Here is a 23,116-nt window from a genome sequence, read left to right as displayed (position 1 = left end):
TTTTCTCCCCACATATATATAACAGCTTTTGATTATCAGGGAGATGGATAAACTGTGGATCAATTTTATTTATTTTATAAAAGAAAACTTCTCTTAGATCCTTGTATTTCTCACAGTATAGTAGGAAGTGAGGTTCTGTCTCAACATCCCCCTGATGACAAAGTGAACACAGCCTGGCCTCTCTGGGCAGCCAGTTCTGCCTGTGACGGCCTGTTTCTATGGCTAGACTATGTCCACTCAGTCTGTACCGTGTCAATGTCTTTCTTAATTTTATATCATTCACAGTGGTCAGGTATTCTGCCACCGTGTACTCTCTGTTTAGGGTCAAATAGAATTCTAATTTACTTTGAGATTTGGTTGATTTGTTCCAATATTCTATATAGTTTTCTTTTTGTTTTGAGGTTATTTGGTTGGGCCAGATTTTTTGGTATCTGTCCTGAGGCATTTGTGGGCAGAGATTTCTGACTAGCTGGCAGAGGGGACTCTTATCTGGGTTCATCTCTTGGCTCTGAAGGGCTTTGTAGTGGTAGGAGTGGGGGTCACTTGATTGGAGGTGTGTGTAAAATTTTATGGCTCGCTTTTGAATTTGAATGATTAGGGGGTATTGGCCGAGTTCTGCCCTGCATGCATTATTGGCAGTGTGTCTGTGGACCTTAAGTAGGTTTTTGCACAATTCTGCATGCAGTACTTCTAATGGGTGTTTTTCCCATTTTGGGAAATCTTGGTTAGTTAATGGACCCCACACTTCACTGCCATATAATATTATTGGATTTATTACGGAATTTAGAATTTTGAGCCAGGTCCTAATTGGGATGTCAATTGGAATTTTCCTTTTGATGGCATAAAAAGCCCTTCTTCCCTTCTCCTTCAATTCATTCACAGCCATATTGAAGTTTCCATTATGATTTATTTTCAATCCCAAATATGGGTAGCTTTTTGTGTTTTCTAATATGTGTGTGCCTAATTTAAATGTATTATGTGAACTCTGAGACTCGTGTCTCCTTTGAAAGATCATGACTTTAGTCTTCTTCATGTTTACGTTCAGAGACCATGTCTGACAGAACTGGTGGAGGATGTCTAGGTTCTGTTGTAGACCCTCTTTAGTGGCTGACAGCAGAACCAGATCATCTGCGTACATCAGTAATTTTACATTGGTATCGTGCAGAGTCAGACCGGGTGCAGTAGAAAGTTCTAATAACTTTGCTAATTCATTTATATATATATTGAACAATGTTGGGCTTAAATTGCACCCCTGGCGGACTCCGCGACCCTGGGTGAAGAAATTTGTTCTTTTATTTCCAATTCTAACAGCACATCTGTTTTTTGTGTACATGGATTTGATCAAGTCATATGTATTTCCTCCAACACCACTTTCTAGAATTTTGAAGAAAAGACCTTTGTGCCAAATTGAGTCAAAGGCTTTTTCAAAATCGACAAAGCAGGAATATATTTTGTTTTTGTTCTGTTTTACGTGAATGTCAATTAGGGTTTTAAGAGTGTATATATGGTCAGAGGTACGATAATTTGGTAAGAATCCGATTTGGCTTTTACTTAGAACGCTGTGTTCTGTAAGGAATTCTATGAGTCTGGTGTTGATGATACTACATAGAAGTTTGCCCAAATTACTCGTCACACAGATACCCCTATAGTTTTTTGGGTCATGTTTATCTCCACTCTTGAAAATTGGGGTTATGAGTCCTTCATTCCAGACATCAGGAAAATAGCCTAGATTTAGTGTCAAATTGAATAATTTTAAAATAGCCAATTGGAATTTTTCAGAGCTGTGTTTAATCATTTCATTTAATATGCCATCTGTACCACAGGCCTTTCTAGCTTTAAGGCACTGGAGTTTTGATTTCAGCTCTTGTTCTGTGATTGGGAAGTCTAAAGGGTTTTGATTATCCTTTATGATATTTTCCCATTTTTGTAATTTTTCACATATCTGGCTGGTTTCCGTTTTTGTATTTAGGGGTACAGTTGTAAAGAGTGATGTGAAGTGGTTTGTCCAAACATCCCCATCTTGGATAGCCATTTCTTCCGGCTTATCTTTATTCAATGAGTTCCAGTGGTCCCAGAAGGAGTTAGAGCTTAGAGAGTCCTCTATTTTGCACAATTGTTTATTTACGTGATTGTTCCTTTTAATTCTGATGGTCTTTTTGTAGTGTTTCAATGATTCACAGTATTGGAGGCGTAGGGTGTCATTTTGTGGGTTTATGTGTTTCTGGTTTGATATTTTTCTTAGCTGTGTTCTAAGAGCTTTACATTCTTTGTCAAACCATTGGTCCTTTTTAGTTTTTCTCTGTTTGTTACCTGATAGTTTTAATTTGGACTTTGTTGCAGTTCTTTCAAATATATAATTGATGTGTTCTACAGCTAGGTTTACTCCTTCAACACTGTTAGAGTATGGCATGGCTAGGAACGTATCTAACAGTGATTGTGTCTCATCACTGGCGATGGCTCTCTGGTAGTCCTGCATGCTGTTCTGGGACCATCTGTAGTATTTGGGGATGTTGTATAGTTTACTGGGCTGTGTAGGGGGATTTTTGAGCGACTCAGTTCTTTTCATGTATGCAGTGATCTGACTGTGGTCGGAGAGTGGGGTCAGGGGTTTGACTGTGAATGAACTGAAGGATACTGGATCCAGATCTGTTATCATGTAATCTACTGTGCTGCTGCCAAGGGGTGAGCAGTAAGTGTACCTTCCTTGTGAGTCCCCTCTCACACGCCCATTGACAAGGTAGAGACTCAGTCCTCTACACAGCTGTAATAAATCCTTTCCATTTTTGTTTATGGAAGTGTCATGGTTATTTCTAGGGGACTGGTTTACATGGTTGCATATGGTGTGGTCAGATATGAAATTGTCTCCATGTGTACTGGTGAAATCAGGGTGGGTTCCCGTTCGGGCGTTGAAGTCACCGCAAACAAGCACATGACCTTGACTTTGGTAAAGACATATTTCTGCTTCAAGGTTGGAGAAGATGTCGTCTGAGTAATATGGAGACCCAGTGGGTGGTACGTAAATTCCACAGATAAATAGGTCTCTCTGAGAGGGGATTACTTCTTTATTTAGTTTTAACCAAATATGATTGTTCCCGGTTTTTAGAATCTGTATTGACTGGTGGAGTTGTGATTTGTACCAAATTATCAATCCCCCTGAGTCTCTGCCCTGACTAATATGTTTCGTTTTATTCGATGGCAAAATGACTTCTCTATAGTGAGGAGGGCAGTGTGTGTCTACATCTTCTCTGCACCATGTCTCAGTTAGGATTAAGAGGTCATTGTTTGTTATAGCCTGTAAAAAATCTGAGTCTCTACTCTTAAGGCCGTATGTTGAAGAGCAAAGACCCTGTATGTTCCAGCAACTAATGGCAAATGATTGCATTTTGTACAAAAATTATATAAAGGTATAAAAGGTTATAACTAAGGTATAAGGGTATTCAGTCAATGAAAAATATATATAAAGGTGTTCAAAGGTATAAAGGTTATAGGGTATAAAGGTATTCAGTCAATGGACGAACATCACAGAATAAATTCAACAACAACAAAGGCGACAGCAGGCAGTTGGCCTGCTTTTCTTTTGGTCGATTGCTAGCTTGTAGTGAGAAGTTTACTGCATAGCGTGTATAACATTTGTTTGATCTCATTCAGCTCTGATGTGGGTGGGGGGGGGGGGCCTGGTCAGGGCGGATGCATAGGTCATCTCCTGCGGCGGACAGTGAGGGGGTCGGCTGGGGGGACGTCTCCTCTCACTGGGTGGGTTGGAAGGGTGGGGTGTGGGCTGGGGGCGGTTGAGGGGTCGGCTGGGGGGATATCTCCTCTCACTGGGTGGGGTGGAAAGGTGGGGTATAGGTGGGGCATAGGTTTGTGGGGTGACTCCTTGTGGGTATCTCATGGGCCTGTGCTTTCTCGGAGAGGCCGGTGTGTGACTGGGTCTGTTGGGGTTGCGTCCGAGGGCAGCATCCTTTAATGTTTTTGCAAATGTCCTCACTCCCGCGTTGTTTAGGTGTAGCCCATCATTATTAAAGTCCCATCTGCCGATGTTTGTGTGGTGGGCCAGGTGGAAATTTTTGAGGGCAGCACAGTTTCTTGAGGTCTCCATGTTGATTTCGTGAATGATGTATGGAGGGGTGTCCATCCTGGGGAGGAGGGTGGAGATGATTACTCTGGTGTGTGGGAACTCCCTGGAGGCCTTCTCAGCCACCCTGGTCATTGCTTCAGCAGTTCCACGCTGTAGATAGTGGAGGTCATTTGTACCCGTGTGCACCACCATGTACTGGGGGCTCCCTAGAGTGTCCTGTCTGAGCAGCTCCATGGCGTGGCCTGTGTTCCGACAGCGCTTGGCTGTCACCTTGAGGCCTGGGAAGAGGCGTGCTGTGTCCAGGTATTTGCCATTGGAGTCCATGAGGAGGACTACCTGGGCTTCGGGCTGGGCTGGTCTGGTGGACTGGGGCCGTGGCTCGGGTGGAGGTTGGGCTGCTGGAAGGGGGTCTGAGTCCAAAGGTATGTCATTGGGTGTCAGGCTGGGAGGGGTAAGTGGGGTCAGGGGGGGGGGGGTATATTCTGGTTTGGCAGTAGGGGGGGGGTGGGGTGGTGAGTGTTGGAGCAGAGGACTGCTTTTGATCGGGGGGGAATGTATGTATTCTTTCTTCTTGTCGTTGTAGCTTTACTTCCTCTATCTCACTGCGTAGAGACTCCTCCCGGCTGTTTGTATCTTCCTTCATGGCTTTCATCCGGGCCTGTAGGGTGTTGTTGTCCTGCTCTAGCTCCCGCATGGTTTCTGTGAGCTCCATGACCGTCCTCTGGGTCTCCCTCAGCTCTGAAGCGGTCTCCTCCCCGTTCCTCTTCAGATGACGGAGCTCTTCTCCCAGCTGCTGAATGGTGCAGGGCTCAGTCAGCCTGGCCAGAGTCCTCTCTTTAAATTCAGTAAACTCCAGCTCCAGGAGAGATACGCTTTCTCTCAGCTGCTGGACCAGTTTGGAGGGTGTTGAAGGAGTGTCCTCTCTCTCTCTCTCTCTCTCTCTCTCTGTGTGTCTCTCTCTCTCAATTCAAATGGGCTTTATTGACATGGAAAACATATGTTTACATTGCCAAAGCCAAACAAAACAAAACAATTAAACAGAGAAAACAAAAGAAATCAGTACATTACAGAAGGAATTGCTTGTATGAGTGACAGTCTTTATGGTGGTTGTATTCCGTTGGATGTCCTTTTCTTGTCACAGCAGCTCACAAATCGTGCTTCTGTGTTTGCACATTGTTGTCTCTCTCTCGCTCTCTCTCTGTCTCTCACTGTCTGTCTATCTCTTTCTCTGTCTGTCTGTCTGTCTGTCTGTCTGTCTGTCTGTCTGTCTGTCTGTCTCTCTCTCTCTCTGTCTCTCTCTCCCTCTCTGTCTCTCTCTCTCTCTGTGTCTCAAGTTTCAAGTTCAAGTTCAAGTTTCTTTAATAGTTGTCATACAGAAGTACAGAATACTTTTATACAAAAAACTAACCTACACTGTAACACGCAACACTTGATGAACATTGTTACTCAGCTGATAGAGTTGTACCCTTCTTGCTGTCTTGTCGTACAGAACTTGTAAGTCGCTTTGGATAAAAGCGTCAGCTAAATGACTAAATGTAAAAAAATGTAAATATTGTCAGATGGCGTTGTCAGATGTGTAGAATTCACCTACTTACAATTATTTTCATATAAAATACAATGGTGAGTGAGAAATGTATCTCCAGTGATAAAACCCAGTGCTCTATGATACACAGCGTGGATGGGCTTTCAGAGGGAGAGGCATCTCTCGAGCACCTCTCAGAGCACCTGGGGGAGCCTCATGCGCATGCGCGGCCGCGGTCACTCTCTGCCACGTCTGCCGCGTCTCTCAGCGCGGATAAGGGCGTGTGCTAGGGCGGTCACGTGGCCGTGTGGCCAATCAGAGAAACGCTGAACGAAAAGCTGAACACAAGTTGGTTGCCTTTAATATTCACGTGTCCAGGTGTGATGCTGCTGTGTGCAGCACATGGGCTATGGCGTCCTCCGTGGACCTGTTGGGGCGGTATGCAAATTGCAGGGGGTCCAGGTTGATGGGGAGGGAGGAGCAGATGGAGCCCTTTACTAGCTTCTCAAAGCACTTCATGGCTATGGAGGTGAGAGCTACAGGGCGGTAGTCGTTGAGGCAAGCAGGCTTGGATTTTTTAGATACAGGGATGATAGTGGACTTCTTCAGGCAGGTGGGGATGACAGCCTGTTCCAAGGACAGGTTAAATATGTCAGTGAATACCGGGGCCAGTTGGTCGGCACAGACTTTTAGGACGCGGCCGGGGATGCCGTCCGGTCCTGCTGCCTTCCTGATATTCACTTTTTTAAAGGTCTCTCTGTCTCTCTGTCTCTGTCTCTCTCTCTCTCTCTCTCTCTCTCTCTCTCTCTCTCTCTCTCTCTCTCTCTCTCTCTCTCTCTCTCTCTCTCTCTCTCTCTCTGTCTGTCTCTGTCTCTGCTGCAGTACCCAGAGAGCCCACCAGAAGAACTCTAATAAGCAGAGTATCAAATAGCAGTGTGTCTCTAATAAGAGTTTGGGAATAATACGTGGTGTTTCAGTAAACACATGGCTGTCTCCCGTCAGGTTCTCAGCAGAACTCTGCTTGTCTGCTCGCTGTGGGAGCGGTTAACAGTGGATCTCATCTAAAACCTCGGCTTGTCTGCTCGCTGTGGGAGCGAGGGGTTAACAGTGGATCTCATCTCAAACCTCGTCTTGTCTGCTCGCTGTGGGAGCAAGGGGTTAACAGTGGATCTCATCTCAAACCTCGTCTTGTCTGCTCGCTGTGGGAGCGAGGGGTTAACAGTGGATCTCATCTAAAAACCTTTATTTAAACTCCAAAGGCAACTGAGGGTTCCCTCGTCTACAATCTACAGTGTGTACATACAGAAATAAGCTTAATAAGCATTTAAATCACAGGAGGTTTTTACTGTGTAGACATGTAGGATAAGACTGAGGTGGTTTTACTGTAAACATCATAAGACTGAAAATGTTTTACTGTAAACATCATAAGACTGAAGAGGTTTTACTGTAAACATCATAAGACTGAAGATGTTTTACTGTAAACATCATAAGACTGAAGAGGTTTTACTGTAAACATCATAAGACTGAAGAGGTTTTACTGTAAACATCATAAGACTGAAGATGTTTTACTGTAAACATCATAAGACTGAATATGTTTTACTGTAAACATCATAAGACTGAAGAGGTTTTACTGTAAACATCATAAGACTGAAGATGTTTTACTGTAAACATCATAAGACTGAATATGTTTTACTGTAAACATCATAAGACTGAAGAGGTTTTACTGTAAACATCATAAGACTGAAGAGGTTTTACTGTAAACATCATAAGACTGAAGATGTTTTACTGTAAACATCATAAGACTGAAGAGGTTTTACTGTAAACGACCAGAAGAAACATCATCTGAGCTTAAAACAGACTTGACTGGCTCCTCTCGGCTGGGGGTAAAATATGCAGAACAAAAGTAAAAAGATGGAGCACCAGAATGCCCCCTGCCTGCGCTGAGCTGCGGCGCTAAAATGGTACAATGGAGCTCTATGGAGAAACCATGACACTCCCCTGACTAAAAGTATAATAGAGCTCTATGGAGAAACCATGACACTCCTCTGACTAAAAGTATAGTGGAGCTCTATGGAGAAACCATGACACTCCTCTGACTAAAAGTATAGTGGAGCTCTATGGAGAAACCATGACACTCCTCTGACTAAAAGTATAGTGGAGCTCTATGGAGAAACCATGCCTCCTTGATGCACAGCGTTTGTTATTTCCGTTGTTTAGTTTCATAAAGACAAGCTGCCGCTCCTGCTGGTCCAACGGTTCACACAAGGTGGCAATCGATCTAAAGTACATGACAGCTGGCAAAGCAGAACGGATGGATTCCAGGTGAAACATATAGCAGCACATCTGGTTCAGAGTCAAATACCTGCCATGAGGAACCAGTGGCAAATCCTTATGGAAGCCAACGGAAGCCAGGCCTCCCTATTAAAATATGAATTAATATCAAATATGAAATATGAAAAAAAAAAAAAAAAAAGTTATATATAATTTTTTTTTAATATAGTTTACATTATTTTTCATCTGTGCATCTGTGGTATTTTTTTTTATTTTTTTTAAATGTCTCGCTCTTCTCCTTCTCACTCCCTCTAACACACTGTCAGACTCACTGTGCTCACTGCAGCTATAGAGGAGAGGAGGCAGGGGGTAGGTCTCTTTCTCCAGCCTCAACCATGTGATTCATGTATCTAGAGTCCAAAACCGATCCTAGCCAATCAGATTCGAGCTGACTGCCACACCCTAAAAGTTTAAAACGGGGCTGTGAGAAGAATCATGAGTGTGGATTCCCCTCTGCACACCTCCCCTCTGCACTCTAAACATTGTATTAACCCGTGACTGCTCCCACGGGCCGAATATTGCCCCGATCCTCGCGAGATTAAATCCACGGGTACCTCTCGACGTGCCGAAGCTTTTCCTAAATCACTTCCATCATCGAAAACGAGGGGAAAAGGTCAGCTCGCGACCCTGAAAATGTTGCGTGATTTTAAAAATGCTGTATTAAGTGAGCCTATTATGGGATCCAACGCGAGCTTTCTATCGTGGAAACATCTGGCCGTCCCGCAACTTTTACTCATTCACATGTAGCCCCGAAAATGCTTAGAAAAGGAAAGCCGCAAGCGTGGAATAAAGTGTCCCACGGGCGCGCTGTGATTCCGATCCGCGTGAAAATATTCACGGCCATAGAGGAGACCGTGGGACACCTTTTTGCAACCGAATATGTGTCTCGAATTTGCTCCTACGCGGCGCGCAAAATCGTGCAAGGAAAAATCTGACCAAAAATGAACCAATGCTCCAGCAGTATTAATGACCCTGATGTAAACAAGACAAACGTCTTTCTCTGGTCTGCATCCCCTTATAAAATTGTGTGTATTGAGCCGTACTGTATTGTACCCATTCTGCAATCTGTTAAATAAATAAAAAGAAAGTTTGACTGGCCGCCGAGCCATACTGTAGTGTACATGGTGACTGATTGACTTAAAAAAAAAAAAAAAAAAAAAAAATATTAATAAAAATATTTAATAATCTTTTTTTTATAATTTTTTTTTGGCTTCCCCTGTTATTTTACCCACGCGACGCCACTGTGAGGAACAGCAATAGACAAACAATGACAGGTGAATACAATCCTTTTTTCTTTTCTTTAAATCAGTGTAACTCACATGGCAGCTTGGGGCACTAGTGACATTTATTTTGAAATCAGTGTAACTCACATGGTAGCTTGGGGCACTGGTGACATTTATTTTGAAATCAGTGTAACTCACATGGCAGCTTGGGGCACTGGTAACATTTATTTTGTCCCCAGGAGTTCCCGACACTTCCACAGCAATCCTCCTGGTTGGTGAGGACAGGGAGGGGGGTACTGCTACACTGAAGCAGAGAGACATAGGGACAGACAGACAGAGAGACACAGGGACAGAGAGAAAGACACAGAGACACGGGGACAGACAGACAGACAGACATACAGACAGACAGATAGACAGATAGACAGACAGACAGACAGACAGACACAGGGACAGACAGACAGACAGACACACAGACAGATAGAATGAGGAATTTTGCCTAAATGCAGAACCACTTGTGAAACAAACTAAAAGAATCAATGAACCAAACTGAGGTTCACCTGAGTGATATATGGCCCAAAAAAAACCTTCACAAAGAAAAAAGGTTGCAGCACATTATTGTACTTCTATTTTAGCTCATCCATAGAAAATATACAATATGAAGATATTTCTTTATGCTTAATATGAAAAGGACCATTCATGCTATATTTCCCACACTGTTCAGTCATAACCATGTCAGTCTGTGGACCCAGTAAGGTGGCTGGCGTATGGTTCTGTTCCAGAATAGGAATCGCTTAAGCCGCATTCCTCTATACCGCTCAATCTCCATGGGTTCAAATGCTGCTTGAAATAGTAATGGCTCTGCAAGGCACCATTTATCCCACAAAGAACCCTCGAGCAACCATCTGCTTTGAGTGTAAAATGACGAGGCGGCTGGGTAGTGTAGAGGTCTAAATACTTTCCTACCACCACAGAGACTCCAGCTTGTGTTCCCGACGAACACAATTGGCAGTGTTTGCGGGTGGGAAGCTGGTGGGGTATGAGTCCTGGTCGTTGCAACAGTGACTCCTACTGGTCGGTTGAGGTGCCTGTTCAGCAAGGAGGGTACCTGGGGGGAGATAGCATGGACCTCCGCACGCGCTAAGCTCTCCCAGTGAAACTCCTCAAGCGGCTGGTGACTCCACATGTATCGGAGTGGTAGTCTACACCCTCCCCAGACCGGCAGAGGAGACATGTGGTAGTCTACACCCTCCCCAGACAGACAGAAGAAATATGCCGATAGTCGACTACCCCCCCCCCCCCCCCCCCCCCCCCCGAATGCAAAAAAAATAAAATATAAAAAAACATCTTGATATTTGTCTAGTGTGTGTGAAATCCTCTTTCAGTGCCTCTGTGCCCATTTTCTTAGGCAGTTAGTCTCGCTGGTATACGCGTCATTAGCGTTCTTTGCTTTTGGAAAGAATGATTAATTTTTTTTTATAAAATTAAAAAAAATTATAAAAATGTGAATCTTTTTGAATTTGTTTTGCATTCGACTAAGGTTGGCAGTCGACTACGGTTCCTTTCGATCGATTAGTCGACTAGCCCTATAATGATCATTCATTCATTCATTCAGGCCAGGAGGGAGTTGCCACGATGACTAAATTGGGGGATGGGAGAAGAGATAGAAAGTAAACAAAGGTCTCGGCTCACGGCTTGTTTGGGCGTGGTCTCCTGGAAGCACCGCCCCTTCGGCTTGTGCCTCAGGGGGGTCAGGCGGGGCACCGCCTTGTGGGGGGGCTTGGCGTCCGATTGGTCGAGGGGATGGATGATCACGGAGGCCTCGGGGGCGTGGTGGACGCGTACATTAATCTGCACTGAGGAGAGACAAGCAGAGACAGAGGAGACATAAGAGACACGTACATTAATCTGCACTGAGGAGAGAGACAAGAGGAGACAGAGGAGAGACGTACATTAATCTGCACCGAGAAGAGACAAGCAGAGACAGAGGAGACATAAGAGACACGTACATTAATCTGCACCGAGGAGAGACAAGCAGAGACAGAGGAGACATAAGAGACACGTACATTAATCTGCACTGAGGAGACAAGAGGAGACAGAAGAGACAGAAGAGACACGTACATTAATCTGCACTGAGGAGAGAGACAAGAGGAGACAGAGGAGACAGAGGAGAGACGTACATTAATCTGCACTGAGGAGAGACAAGAGGAGACAGAGGAGACATAAGAGACAGAAGAGACACGTACATTAATCTGCACTGAGGAGAGAGACAAGATGAGACAGAGGAGACAGAGGAGAGACGTACATTAATCTGCACTGAGGAGAGAGACAAGAGGAGACAGAGGAGAGAGAGGAGAGACGTACATTCATCTGCACTGAGGAGAGAGACAAGAGGAGACAGAGGAGAGACGTACATTAATCTGCACTGAGGAGACAAGAGGAGACAGAAGAGACACGTACATTAAGCTGCACTGAGGAGAGACAAGAGGAGACAGAGGAGAGACGTACATTAATCTGCACTGAGGAGACAAGAGGAGACAGAGGAGAGACGTACATTAATCTGCACTGAGGAGAGACAAAAGGAGACAGAGGAGAGAGAGGAGAGACGTACATTAATCTGCACTGAGGAGAGAGACAAGAGGAGACATAAGAGACACGTACATTAATCTGCACTGAAAGAGACAAGAGGAGACAGAGGAGAGACGTACATTAATCTGCACTGAGGAGACAAGAGGAGACAGAAGAGACAGAAGAGACACGTACATTAATCTGCACTGAGGAGAGAGACAAGAGGAGACAGAGGAGACAGAGGAGAGACGTACATTAATCTGCACTGAGGAGAGAGACAAGAGGAGACAGAGGAGAGACGTACATTAATCTGCACTGAGGAGAGACAAGAGGAGACAGAGGAGAGACGTACATTAATCTGCACTGAGGAGAGACAAGCAGGCGAGACAGAAAAGACAGAGGAGAGATGACAATATGTGCTTAGTAAGTGGTAAATAAATGGTAAATGGCTGCATCTATGTAACAGCTTTTATCCAAATCGCTTTACAACTTGTTCCTCACACACTCACACATTCACTCACCCATTCACTCACCCATTCACCCATTCACTCACACATTCACTCACCCATTCACCCATTCACTCACACATTCACTCACCCATTCACTCACACATTCACTCACCCATTCACTCACCCATTCACCCATTCACTCACACATTCACTCACCCATTCATTCACACATTCACTCTCACATCTACTCACACATTCACTCACCCATTCACTCTCACATTCACTCACACATTCACTCACCCATTCATTCACCCATTCACTCTCACATTTACTCTCACATCTACTCACACATTCACTCACACATTCACTCACCCATTCACTCACCCATTCACTCACACATTCACTCACACATCACTCACCCATTCATTCACCCATTCACTCACACATTCACTCTCACATCTACTCACACATTCACTCACACATTCACTCTCACATCTACTCACACATTCACTCACACATTCACTCACACATTCACTCACACATTCACTCACCCATTCACTCACCCATTCACACATTCACTCACACATTCACTCACACATTCACTCACACATTCACTCACCCATTCACTCACCCATTCACACATTCACTCACCCATTCACTCTCACATTCACTCTCACATTCACTCACACATTCACTCACACACTCTCACATCTACTCACACATTCACTCACCCATTCACTCACCCATTCACTCACCCATTCACACATTCACTCTCACACCGACGGCGGAGGTGACCATGCAAGGTGCCGACCTGCTCATCGGGAGCAGTTAGGTGTCAAGGACACTTCGACACGCTGCCCGGGGGGGGAGCAGGAGTCGAACCGGAAACCTCCGGATTACCAGACAACTGCTCTACCTACCGAGCCACTGTCGACCCCCCCCCCAAGCGTTACTTAGTTAACGCTTAAAGGTAGAATATGTGATTTCTTCTGAATGTGTACATTCACAATTCATTGTTTTGGTCTGACAAGTGGGTTGGAGATTAGTAACTTATTATACTGTGAGTTTATCTCACTCACTCTCTCTCTCTCTCTCTCTCTCTCTCCCTCTCTCTATCTCTCTCTCTCTCTGCCTAGGGCGTGCACAGGGGGGGGGGGGGGCAGGGGGGTACTTTCTAAATTGATAAGGCCTATTTATTTTGTATATAGTAGTATGCAACTAACAACTAACCTTCTTACTGTCCTCTAGTGTCTCTTCCTAATATACTAACATACTGTACACTCAACACTGCAGCACGTTGATCTCAGATCTCAGTTCAGAAACACGTTGATCTCAGATCTCAGTTCAGAAACACGTTGATCTCAGATCTCAGTTCAGAAACACGTTGATCTCAGATCTCAGTTCAGAAACATGTTGATGTGTTGGGGGGTGGGTTAGGGGGGGCGTGTGTATTTGGGGGTGGGTTAGGGTTAGGGGCAGGGGGGGTGTGTGTTGGGGGGTGGGTTAGGGTTAGGGGCAGGGTGGGTGTGTGTTGGGGGGTGGGTTAGGATTAGGGGGGGGGGTGTGTTGGGGTGGGTTAGGGTTAGGGTTAGGGGGGTGTGTGTTGGGGGGTGGGTTAAGGTTAGGGTTAGGGGGGTGTGTGTTGGGGGTGGGTTAGGGTTGCGTGTATATTTTCCCTAACGGAGTTGCACTTCCACGTTTGGTTTGCACGATCTGATTGGCCACCAGTGTTAATTTTGTTGACTAAATTGATGACGAAAGATGTGCGTCAACGAAGGTTTTTTTCATGACGACAACGAGACGTGACGTCACGTTATTGAATACCATGTGACGCTAACGAGACCAAATAGTTTATTAAATATCGTTGACCACAACTGAGCACACAAAAATATAATTTACAAACACCAGGACGAAATTTCTCTTCATGTATGTTGATATTGTTGACTAAAACAAGACGAGACAAACTAATTATAACTTTTCTTAATGCCATCGTCCCGACAGAACAGTGTGACGGCTGACGGGAGCTCTGTGTTATTAGCATTAGCTGTAGAGCTATTTGAAAAGCTAGTTTTAGCTGAACGTTACCTTGGCTAAAGTTGGGACTATTCATAATCCAGTTGCAGACCTGCAAGCAAAGTACAGCAAGTTGGCAAAGGAGTATTCCAAGGTAAATCACTTATTCACCACATTGTTTGTATTTCCATCTAGCTCGCGTTAGCTAGTGGCTAACCTAGCTCACGCTAACGTGGCTAACTGATCGAACTCTCGCACACAATTAATGACATAATGCAGACAGCCATTTGCCTTTGAGAACCAATGGTTCTCGAGCTGTAACGGCACATGGGGCAGGAGCCTATCTCCTGTTTCCGTAGCGTGAGGCAGCTTGATGTACAAGTACACCCCTTGGACATGACGCTAGTATGTCGCTAGTATGCAGACAGCCATACCGGTGACAATGTTTAGCTTTTAGTGCCAAATGATAAGAGTCTGAGTCTCAAAAGAGAATGTTGAATATTTATTTTGCATTAAAAATCACAACAGATCCTCTGCTAGGAGCTAACTGAACCGGAGCCCTCTGGATAGGAAGTGCGCAACAACGTTTAACGTCCGTGTGGAACCAATGTACCAACAACCATTCCGTGGGTGAACTCATTGAGCTTAGTTGTCAATTAATGATACTAATACTAATCTATACAATCACCTGTTGTTGAATAAATACCATTACTTTCTAGTTATTACTAAAAAACAGTATATATAAAACAGTAGCTGTAAAAACTTTAACCCCTAAGTTAGGGTTGTGACATAGAGGTGGTCTAGGTCCGGATAGGGGTTAAGAGTTGGTCTAGCGGCCCTTTACATCCATCTATCTAAATAATAATAATAAATTATAATGAATGCTTAACTACCCCTAAGTTACCCTAACCAGACCTAGACCACCTCTAACTCTAACCACTAACCAGACCTCTTCCATGTGGCACTTTAACACTGACCTCAGAATGTGATTTTATATGTTTTATGCAAGCAGATTCAATCAGTGTGTACTACTACTAGTACTAATGTGTGTTCTGTTTACTTAGGTTAGTTTACAGTATCCTGTTATAGAATAAACCGCTGCCAGACACAGCAGAGAGAGAGGACAGACATGACAGAGAGGACAGACACAGCAGAGAGAGGACAGACATGGCAGAGAGAAAGGAAAGACACAGCAAACAGAAGACAGACAGAGTTCAGCGTCGTCTCTCTGGTCAGAAACAACATCACCACATCCGTAATGCTCTCTTTGATGCATACATTGGACCATGTCTACACCAACATATACTGTAGGAGCAACAATACATTGGACCATGTCTACACCAACATATACTGTAGGAGCAACAATACATTGGACCATGTCTACACCAACATATACTGTAGGAGCAACAATACATTGGACCATGTCTACACCAACATATACTTCCTGTGTATCACTTGTGCCGCCGACTCAGATTCCCCTAGGTTAAAAAATAAATACGCAATTTAAATCAGAACATTTTCCATGTTGACTATTTCTGACTTTCTGAAGTTTTTTTCCATTAACTAAAAATAGACAAAAATGTCATCTGTTTTCGTCGACTAAATCTAGACTAAAACAAAAAAGACAAAATTGAGACAAAAACTGACTAAGACTAAAATGCTCAGACATTTAGTTGACTAAAACTGACTAAACGAAAAATAAATGAAGATGACTAAATATGATGAAAACGAAAAAGGAGCACTTGACACATGACTAAGACTAAAACTAAAATGAAAATAGCTGCCAAAATTAACACTGTTGGCCACTAAAGTTTTTTCCAGCAGCAATCACGTTACTCCTAACAATCGCGCCAGCAGGCTGTTACCCTAACCCTAACCTTAACCAACTAACCCTAACCTTAACCCTAACCTTAACCAACTAACTCAGGCGGTCAGGTGGCGTAGCGGAGATTGTGCTCGTCACCAATGCAAGAGGCTGCGGTCTCGACTCCCGGAGAGTCAGCATTGCCTTGGCTCGGGCTGATCGCTATACTAACTCGTTTGGCTGAGTTAGGGGGAGGGGAGCCGTGGGTGGGTCCTGGGCGTTGTGGACAGCGACCCCTACAGTTCGGTCGGGGCGCCTGCTCAGCAAGGGTAGGATCTGGAGAGAGGTAGTGCGACCTTCCACACGTTACACTCTCCTGGTGAGAATCTGCACGGCCAGGCTGGCTGCCGGCTGGCTGCACATGCGTCGGAGGAAAGCATGTGACAGTCTCCGGCCTCTCGGACCAACAGTAGGGGAAAGTGCGCAACAACCAGGAAGGGGGTTGGGAATTGGCATAACGACTAACAGTGGGATGGGAGAAAAATCGGAAACAGAAGGAGGGGAAAAAACATAATAAAAAAAAATTAAAATAAATAAAAAGACTTCAAAAGAGTTGCCAAGCTTAACCAGTTTGTTAGGAGTAACGCGATTGGCGCTGAAAAAAACGTCAGTGGCCAATCAGATTGCGCAAACCGAACGCGGAAGTGCAACTCTGTTAGGGAAAATATACACGCGTTAGGGTTAGGGGCAGGGGGTGTGTGTTGGGGGGTGGGTTAGGGGCAGGGGGGGTGTGTTAGGGTTAGGGGCAGGGGGGTGTGTTGGGGGGTGGGTTAGGATTAGGGTGGTGTGTGTGTTGGAGGGTGGGTTAGGGGCAGGGGGGGTGTGTTGGGGGGTGGGTTAGGGGCACGGGGGTGTGTTGGGGGTGGGTTAGGGGCAGGGGGCAGGGGGAAGAGCAGTACCTTCTGAGGAGTGGTGGCCCTGGGCCAGAGGCAGGGTGAACACAGAGTGTGTCTGGGCCAGCAGGGGGCGGCGATCTGACGGCAGCTCTCCTGGACTCTGGTCTGGCTTCACTGACACTGGGTAGACAGGCTGCTTGTTGCCGCGCGCTGCCTGGAGGAGAAGAGGAGGAGGAGGAGGATAATTTTGGATAAGCATACCGATACAAACATTAGAAAAACATATGTAAAACACAAATTTTCTGTGGGATTGTTTGGACCTGTACTACATAAGACATCAGGCTATGGACCCGTTGTGTTTTCCAGCTCCTACCTCTCAGCTGGAACTCTTTTGCAGGCATCGGTTTGCTAAATAATTCAGACGTCTAGTAAAAAATATATATATATATATTTCAGTGTGTTCAAACCTCTGTAACTCTATTACAGTAGCATTCAGAGTTATTCTTCCTGTTGTGGAAGAAAATTCAGAATGTTTCCTTTCAAAAGAGACCAGACTCACGTGCTATAAGAGGTTCAAGAATAGTGACCAATTTACTGTGGGTATGCAATCGACAGGCGTTTTATGCTAAATGTGCCCGATGCATAACTTATCCTATCTTATTTTATCTATATATTATCTTACCTTTATCTTATCTTATTTACATAGTATCTGTATCTATATCTTATCTATATCGTATATATCTTATATACTGTATATCTTATCGTATCTTATCTATATCTTATATATCTTATCTACTGTATATATTATCGTATCTTATCTTATTTACATAGTATCAGCGACTTCGGGTCATTGAGAAGCGCTATATAAATAAAATGTATTATTATTATTATTATTATCTGTATCTATATCTTATCTATATCGTATATATCTTATCTGCTGTATATCTTATTGTATCTTATCTATATTGTATATATCTTATCTGCTGTATATCTTATTGTATCTTATCTATATCGTATATATCTTATCTGCTGTATATCTTATTGTATCTTATCTATATCGTATATATCTTATCTACTGTATATCTTATCGTATCTTATCTATATCGTATATATCTTATCTTTTTTTTTAAAGATTAATTTTTTAGCGTTTATCGCTTTTTACTACTCTTATCTTATCTATATCTTATCTATATATTATCTTATCTTATCTATATCTTATATATATCTTATCTTATCTGTATATTATCTATATCTTATCTTATCTATATCTTATCTTATCTATATCTTATCTTATCTATATCTTATCTTATCTTATCTTATCTATATCTATATCTTATCTTATCTATATCTTATCTCATCTATATCTTATCTTGTCTATATCTTATTCTGTCTATATCTTATCTTGTCTATATCTTATCCTGTCTATATCTTATCTTGTCTATATCTTATCCTGTCTATATCTTATCTTATCTATATCTTATCTATATCTTATCCTGTCTATATCTTATCTTATCTAGATCTTATCTATATCTTATCTTATCTATATCTTATCTTACCTGCTGCATCTGCTGCAGAGGGAACTGGCAGAGCCGCCCAGTGAAGCCAGGAGGACAGAGACAGTGGCTTCTGGAGCTGCAGACGCCTCCATTCAGACACGTCAGGGGACACACAACTGGAGGGACAGAGAGGACAGGAGGACAAGACAGGTCAGTGGACACACAACTGAAGGGACAGAGAGGACAGGAGGACAAGACAGGTGAGTGGACACACAACTGGAGGGACAGAGAGGACAGGAGGACACAACTGGATATCCATTTAGGGGACTGCCTATCCGTTTAGGGGACTGCCTATCTGTCTAGTGGACTGCCTATCTGTCTGGTATATATAGGACACACAACTGGAGGGACAGAAAGGACAGGAGCACACGTCAGTGAAAAAAATATATAAAATGTAAAAATAAAAATAAATATATATATATTACAATTTAAAAATATAATAATAATAATAATAATAATAATAATAATAATAATAATAATAATAATAATAATAATAATAATAATAATAATAATAATAATAATAATAATAATAATAATAATAATAATAATAATAATAATAAGGGCGGCTACGTGGCGTAGTGGGCAAGGCGCTCGCCACGAAATGCTGGAGACGCTGGGCTCGTCAGTTCGAGCCCAGCGCTCCACATTTGCTTTCAGTTTAGCTGGTCGTCCGTACTAATACACATTGGCCGTATTAGGGGGTGGGAAACTGATGGGTGGGGATCGGGCGTTGTGGACAGCGACTCCTACAGGTCGGTTGGTGCGCCTGCGCAGTAGAATCAGGAAGTGTCGGGGGCAGCGTGAGCCTCCCACGCGTTACTCCTCGCCACTGAGAGATCGAGCTGCGCAGGTGAAAAGATGCGACTGCTGTTACCTCAAGTACCGGAGGGGACTTGTGCTATGTATGACTTAGTCCACATTGCAGCCGGCTTGTGGGAGGCAAGAAACAGCGTCCGTGACAGGGGAGGGTTGAATTGGATGATACGAAATTGGGATGGGAGAAAAATATAGAAAAAATGGGAGAAAAAGTGGATAAAAAAAATAAAAAATAATAATAATAATAATAATAATAATAATAATAATAATAATAATAATAATAATAATAATAATAATAATAATAATAATAATAATAATAATAATAATAAAACATAAAAAAAATACATAAATGAACAAATATTTGCAGAACAAACCTGATGATGTGGATATTGCTTTCATTTTTCTCTATTACTAATCTGTTTCAACTTGTAAAACATGCAGACATCTAAATGCAACACTTAAATACAGATGGAATGCTTAAGTTTAAGGTAATACACAGGCAGAGTGCAGTATCTGCATTTCTGGGGGTCATAAGTCAAATCATTGTAGATGGTTTTCGGCCAAAAAATTACTTCATCCTTTCAGTATCAGTGTTAGTTACTGCAGTTAGCCTTCGCGGGGCAGACCACTCCAGAAGGTTCCACGCAGTAAAGAGGAAAGACCTCAGCAGTGTGAGTTCTCCAGACGCAGCCACTGATGCGTTTCACAGATTACAGTATTTTCCACTGCAGGCATCTGGGAAAGTGATCGAAAACTAGGGAATGGCTTTCTGGCGAGAAGAGGCTTCGTGGCGTAGTGGTATTTATTCTCTGCAGACTTCTAGGTCTCCCTTTGTGTTGTTTACGTCCTGTGTCCTTAAACAACCAGGATGTGTCAATAAGAAGAAGCAGAGCTGAGATCTGAGGAACCAGGTCCAAGGCCTGTGTTCTCACAAATAATACACGTTACTGTAATAAACCTTTTACTAATTCATCCTGAAAGTTAAAGTCTGTTCAGGGCATCTGGGAGAAGAGAATAAGAGAAGAGAAGAGAAGAGAAGAGAAGAAGAGAGAAGAGAAGAGGATAAGATGAGAGAAGAGAAGAGGATAAGATGAGAGAAGAGAAGAGAAGAGAAGAGAAGAGAAGAGAAGAGAAGAGAAGAGAAGAAGAGAGAAGAGAAGAGGATAAGATGAGAGAAGAGAAGAAGAGAGAAGAGAAGAAGAGAGAAGAGGATAAGATGAGAGAAGAGAAGAAGAGAAGAGGATAAGATGAGAGAAGAGAAGAGGAGATGAGAGAAGATAAGAGGATAAGAGAGAAGAGAAGAAGATAAGATGAGAGAAGAGAAGAGAAGAAGAGAAGATGATAAGAGAGAAGAGAAGAAGAGAGAAGAGAAGAGAAGAGAAGAGGAAACAGGATGAGAGAAGTGGACAGAAGAGAAGAGAAGAAGAGAGAAGAGAAGAAAAGAGAAGAGAGGAGAAGAGAAGAGAAGAAGAGAAGAGAGAAGAAGAGAAGAGAGGAAACAGGATGAGAGAAGAGGAGAGGAGAGGAGAGAAGAGAAGAGAAGAGAAGAGAAGAGAAGAGAAGAGAAGAGAAGAGAAGAGAAGAGAAGAGAAAAGAAGAGAAGAGAAGAGGAAACAGGATGAGAGAAGAGACGAGAAGAGAAGAGAAGAGAAGAGAAGAGGAGAGGAGAGGAGAGGAGAGAAGAGAAGAAGAGAGAATAAGAGAAGAGAAGAAGAGATGAGAAGAGAAAAGAAGAGAAGAGGAAACAGGATGAGAGAAGAGGAGAGAAGAGAGGTGATAAGACAGGAGAAGAGAGGAGTAGACGAGAGGAGGGGAGGAGAGTGGAAACGAGGACGGAGGAGAGGAGAGGCCTCTTTGGGCTGCTGAGCCAAGTCTGCACACATGGAAGCAATTAGGCGTGGACTGCCTGTCAGTCTAGGGGACTGCCTGTCAGTCTAGGGGACTGCCTATCCATTTAGGGGACTGCCTATCAGTCTATAATAAGATTATAAGATTATAAGATTTGTTTATTAAGGACAATGCAAATTAATGAACATCATTTACATGTGTATGCATAACATCACAGCATGATAAGGACGTAAATATGCCAGGAATAGCACAGGGCTAATTTCCACCCGTAGTCTAGGGCAGTGGTTCCCAAAGTCGGGGTCGCGACCCAAAGGTGGGCCGCGAGCAGCCACGGGAGGGCCGCGAGATGATTTAAAAAAATTAAATAAAATAAAAAAATGTTCAGGCCACTGAACTTAGAAGCAGGCCAGGACAGTGTTTCTAGTTGTATTCTAAAATTATATTCTATTGTATTCTAAAATGTGACTATATGGTTTTATATTAACTTAATAAATAAACAAAAACGAAAAATCTACTTCAAACTAAATAACAGATTATGCACATAAAACGCTGAAAACAACCGAAGCAACAATAGTATTTTAATGAGGCTATTATTATTATCATTATTATTTTGCAACAAGTTAGCCCTCTCATAAATAGCACATATAAATGAATAACTAACTTGAACTAACTTAATAGGATTGAAGTGATATTTGGCTAAAAAAAAAAAGAAAAAAAGCCTGACGATGTGCATTGGGCCGCAGCTCTCTGACGCCTTATTTTCTGGGTCCCGGCCTGAAAAGTTTGGGAACCCCTGGTCTAGGGGACTGCCTATCCATTTAGGGGACTGCCTGTCAGTCTAGGAGACTGCCTATCCATTTATGGGACTGCCTATCTTGCGTCTAGTGGACTGCCTATCAGTCTAGGGGACTGCCTATCCATTTAGTGGACTGCCTATCAGTTTATGGGACTGCCAATCTGTCTAGTGGACTGCCAATCTGTCTAGTGAACTGCCTATCCGTTTAGGGGACTGCCTATCTGTCTAGTGGACTGCCTATCTGTCTAGTGGACTGCCTATCTGTCTAGTGGACTGCCTATCAGTTTAGGGGACTGCCTATCTGTCTAGTGGACTGCCTATCAGTTTAGGGGACTGCCTATCTGTCTAGTGGACTGCCTATCAGTTTAGGGGACTGCCTATCAGTTTAGGGGACTGCCTATCTGTCTAGTGAACTGCCTATCCGTTTAGGGGACTGCCTATCTGTCTAGTGGACTGCCTATCAGTTTAGGGGACTGCCTATCTGTCTAGTGGACTGCCTATCAGTTTAGTGGACTGCCTATCAGTTTAGGGGACTGCCTATGCATTTAGGCTGCAGTGTAATTAGGGTTCCAAGCAGCAAGAACATCTTTATCTCAGTAAAAGAAAATTATATATATATAATATTGAATCAAATCAAATCAAATGTATTTGTATTTGTATATACTATAGCCCGAAGTCACATGGAATTGCCCCCACGGGATTTACGGGTCAAGAAGAAACATCACAATAGATCCAGAACAAAAAACACCATAAAATCCACATAATATGCAACAACACCCCCAGACTTCCCCCAATGAAGATGAGGAACGACTCACTAAAAACCTAGCAATAGGAAAGAAAGAAAAAAGCACCACAGGCGGCGTGGAGGAGAGAAACCTCAGATGGGCTGTTCAAAGGGGATCCCCGAACAGGATGTCTGTGATAATATAGTGTTTCTATGGATGGAGAATAGAACAAGTGGACCAAATTCGGTCACGCCCCATTCCCAGTAAAAAGTGGGAATCTCTAGAATGTGTTTTGGGCGACGGTGTTTACGGAAGTGCGAGGGTAGCCTCTCAAGTTGACGATACACAACACTTTCTGTTGTCAGTAGATGGCAGCATTGGTTTAAAATTAAAAGGTGAAAATGTTGAAAACTACAACATGAATACATTTCCCAAGACCTTTAGCACAGGTCACAGGTCTATTCTTTGACGCGATCTGAATAGCGGTAAACTAT

The 23,116-nt window shown here is 43.3% G+C and overlaps 1 protein-coding gene across 1 annotated transcript in view; it reads right to left on the bottom strand.

Annotated features, from left to right (window-relative positions):
• The window catches only part of ltbp3 (latent transforming growth factor beta binding protein 3), a 225,859-nt gene that overhangs the window by 129,146 nt on the left and 73,597 nt on the right, over window positions 1–23,116 (bottom strand). The window contains 4 exon segments of the mRNA XM_084320781.1: window positions 9,353–9,458; window positions 10,844–11,007; window positions 16,945–17,095; window positions 18,438–18,553. Coding sequence (XP_084176907.1) covers window positions 9,353–9,458; window positions 10,844–11,007; window positions 16,945–17,095; window positions 18,438–18,553 — 537 coding nt within the window.

The sequence above is a fragment of the Notolepis coatsorum genome, assembly GCF_963971535.1.
Source record: "Notolepis coatsorum genome assembly, chromosome: 8".
Classification (NCBI taxonomy): Eukaryota; Metazoa; Chordata; class Actinopteri; order Aulopiformes; family Paralepididae; genus Notolepis; species Notolepis coatsorum.
The sequence above is the reverse complement of the archived record's forward strand: the minus strand, read 5'-3'. Positions and strand labels throughout refer to the sequence as shown.